The 2,997-nt window shown below is 77.6% G+C and overlaps 1 protein-coding gene across 1 annotated transcript; it reads right to left on the bottom strand.

The window, feature by feature from the left end:
• Window positions 1-92: 92 nt before the first annotated feature.
• Window positions 93-1,925, bottom strand: LOC309416084 (midnolin-like; the record flags this gene model as incomplete). Its single annotated transcript, XM_082015662.1, has 3 exons — window positions 1,252-1,925; window positions 357-444; window positions 93-155 (listed from the first exon to the last, which is right to left on the bottom strand). Coding segments are annotated over exons 1-3 (369 nt in total), but the record flags the coding sequence as incomplete, so codon positions are not given.
• Window positions 1,926-2,997: the final 1,072 nt, after the last annotated feature.

Genomic DNA, 2,997 nt, shown 5'->3' with positions numbered 1-2,997 from the left:
TGGGAGGGGAAGAGGAGCTGGGCCGCAGCAATCCCTGCCACCCCCCAGAGCCTCCTTTGTCTCCATCGCTGTCCCGGCGCTGAGCCGCTCACCTGAGTTTCAGTTAAGCTTTCCAAAGCTTGCATCACCGACTGTTCTGGCCTGGATGCCTGGGACTGGGGAAAAAAAAAAAGCAGGAGGGGAGGCATTAACGTTACGAATGCAGAGAAGGAGGGGGCGTCCGCAGCAGGAGGCAGGGATGACATGTCACTTCCACTATGTCTACGCCAGCCCCGAGCGCGGTGCGGGAGACCTGCTGCGGCGCCCAGCCCGGCGCTGCCCGCTCGGGAGGGCCGGAGCCGAAAGAGACCACTTACCATCAAGCCGGCCTCCACGGTGGGCACCAGCGTGAGCTTGCTGCCCTCCCCGACCCCCAGGTCCTGCAGTTTTCCCGAACTGAGTCGGCTGAGGAGCAGAGAAGCCAAGAGGGAGGTCAGCGCTTCCTGGGCAGGCCCCGGCTGCCCGCACCCGCCCGGGGAGAGACCACCCGCAAGCCGGGCTGCCCCTGGGGCACCGAGTCCCCCCACCCCGAGTGTTTCTGACCCCGGACGGGCGAGGGGGGTAGCGCCCGGGGCCGGGGGGCCGCGGGCCTTCGTGGCACAGGGAACCTGCCCGCGGGGGGGTGCGGGTGTGTGGGAGAGAAGCTGGAGCCGGGGTGGGGCAGGGGCACGGGGGGACGCGCCCCTCGCGCCGTAGGTGCCGGCAGACGTACGCGCTCTCCCCCCTTCCCTTCCCTTCCCCCCCCCCCCCCCCGAACAAGACTCTCCGAGTTACTCCAGCCCGGCCCCACTCGCGCTGCGCTCCGCTCCACTCGGGGGGGTGGGGGGGAGCTGCGCAGCCCCTCGGACCGGGTCTTTGGCAGACAAAGGCCCCCCCCCCCCCCCAGCCGCCCCCAACCCTCCCAGCGCGGGGGGCTCCGGGGGGGAGGGGGGGCCGCGCCGCCGCCGAAGTGGAGCCCAGAACAAAGGGCCGGGCCCCGCGGGGCACGGCCGCGGCCCGCCGCCCCCCCGCCCCCGCCCGCGGCCCCCGGGCTGCGCCCCCCGCCGCGGCTCTGCCCGCCCCGGCCCGCGGGGCAATGGGGCCCGGCGGGGGAGGGGGGGGCGGGAGCCTTTGTGCGGGGCCGAGCCCGCTGCGAGGGGCCCCCCCCGCGGCCGGCCCCGCTGCCGGGGGGCGGGGAGCGCGGCGGCCCCCCCGCGCCGCGCCGAGCCCTACCTCTCTTTGTGCAGCAGCGCCAGCCGCTCCTTGGGCACCTTGAGCCGCTGGGACAGGCGCCGCTTCAGCCCCTCCACCGTCTCCTCGGCGGGCACGGAGAGCTCATAGCGCGTCCCGGTGGTGGTGTTGATGCAGAGGTGCATGGGGGGGTCGCCCGGGGCCACCTCGCAGGCGGGAGCGCCGCGGCTGCAGCTCCTGGCGCCGGGCTGCGGGTCCATCCGCCGGCCTGCGGGGGCAGCGACGGTCGGTGCGGGGGCAGCGGACAAAGGAGGGAGCGGGGCCGCTCCGGCGGGGCCCGCGGGGCCTCCGGCTGCGCTCCGAGCCCTGCGGGCGGGCTCCGGGGGCGATCCCCGGGCCGGACTGGCACCGGCCGGGCCCTCCGCGGCCCAGGCGAAGGGGACGATTTAAAAAAAAAAAAAAAAAGAAATCCCCCGTTCTCCTCCCGCTCCGCCGGCGGGGCCGCGGGGCGAGGGGAGGCGGCGCTGGCTGCCTGCGGGAGGGGGGCGGTGGAAGCGGCGCTGCCTGCCCTGCCTGCGCTGCCTGCCGCCTCCTTTCTTTCTCCTCGCCGCCGCGCTCCTTTCTGTGCGGGGTTTCTGGGGGCGGGGTGCGGGCCCGGAGGCCGCGGCGAGGGGCGGGGAGGCGCGGAGGACGCGTCGCTCCCCCCTTTCTGTGGGGCCGGACCCGCCGAACCGGCCGCCGCCGCGCGCTGCCGTGGGACCGCCGGCCGGGGGGGGTTACAATGGAGCAACGTCCCGCGGGCGGGGCCTCGCCCTCATTCACTCCGGCTCCTCCGTCGGCCTCAGCCAATGGGAGTGCGCCGAGCGCCCAGACATCCGCGGTGGCAGCCAATAGAAGCGGGGCGCAGGTTTCCCACGTGGCCCGGTGGGAGGGCGGCCCGGCCGGATTCCTCCCGCCCACGCGGCCGGGCGGCCCCGCCCCCTCCCCCGCCCCCCGCGCGCCGCGCCCGGAGCCATTCATAACCCCGGGCCGCGCAACAAAGGGGCGCGGGGCCGCGGCCCCGCTCTCGGGACCGGGCGTGGGGCCCGCCGGGCGGCCCGGAGCCCTGCGGCGGGGGCGGTGAGGCTACGGCGAGGAGGGCGCTGCCCGCGGGGCGCCGGGAGCCGAGTGACGCGGGGACACCGAGGCGGAAAGGGGGGGGGGGGGGAATGGGGACACACGACACGCACAGTCACCCCCGGCCGGTCACACGCACCCGCCCGGTCACCCTCCCGGAGACGCCGTTACAGCCGCGGGGAGCAGCCCGGCCGCGGGGCTGAGCCCCGGGCGCCCCTCAGCACGCCCCCACCGCCCCTCTCCCCCGCCAAACCCCGCAGCGGGGACCCAGCGGCTCCGGCCCGGGGGCGGAGCGGCCCCACGGCAGCTCCGGGGCCCGGCCCGGCCCCTCGCGCAGGGGGGGAGGGCGGGGGGGGCTATGAGTCAGCAAAGCGCGGGCGCCCTCTGCCGGCCCCGCCGCGCCTCCTGCGCCCGGGGGGCCCCGCGGGGTCCGGGGAGCCCTTGCCGACACACCGGGGAGCCCGGCCGCGGCGCGCCCCGGGGCCGCTGCCCGCCGGCACGGAGCGAGCCGGCACGGGCGGCCCCCCGGCCCCGGGACGCGGCGGGGACCGAGGGGGGCGCCCCCCAGGGAGGCCTCGCCCGGGGTCCCCGGCGGCCGGAGCGGGGGGAGCCGGCCCCTCTGCCCGTGCCCCAGGGCGGTCAAAGCCCCGAGCGACCGGGGGGTCCCGGCGG

This window comes from Phaethon aethereus (genome assembly GCF_964289735.1).
Source record: "Phaethon aethereus genome assembly, contig: HAP1_SCAFFOLD_714, whole genome shotgun sequence".
Taxonomy (NCBI): Eukaryota; Metazoa; Chordata; class Aves; order Phaethontiformes; family Phaethontidae; genus Phaethon; species Phaethon aethereus.
The sequence above is the reverse complement of the archived record's forward strand: the minus strand, read 5'-3'. Positions and strand labels throughout refer to the sequence as shown.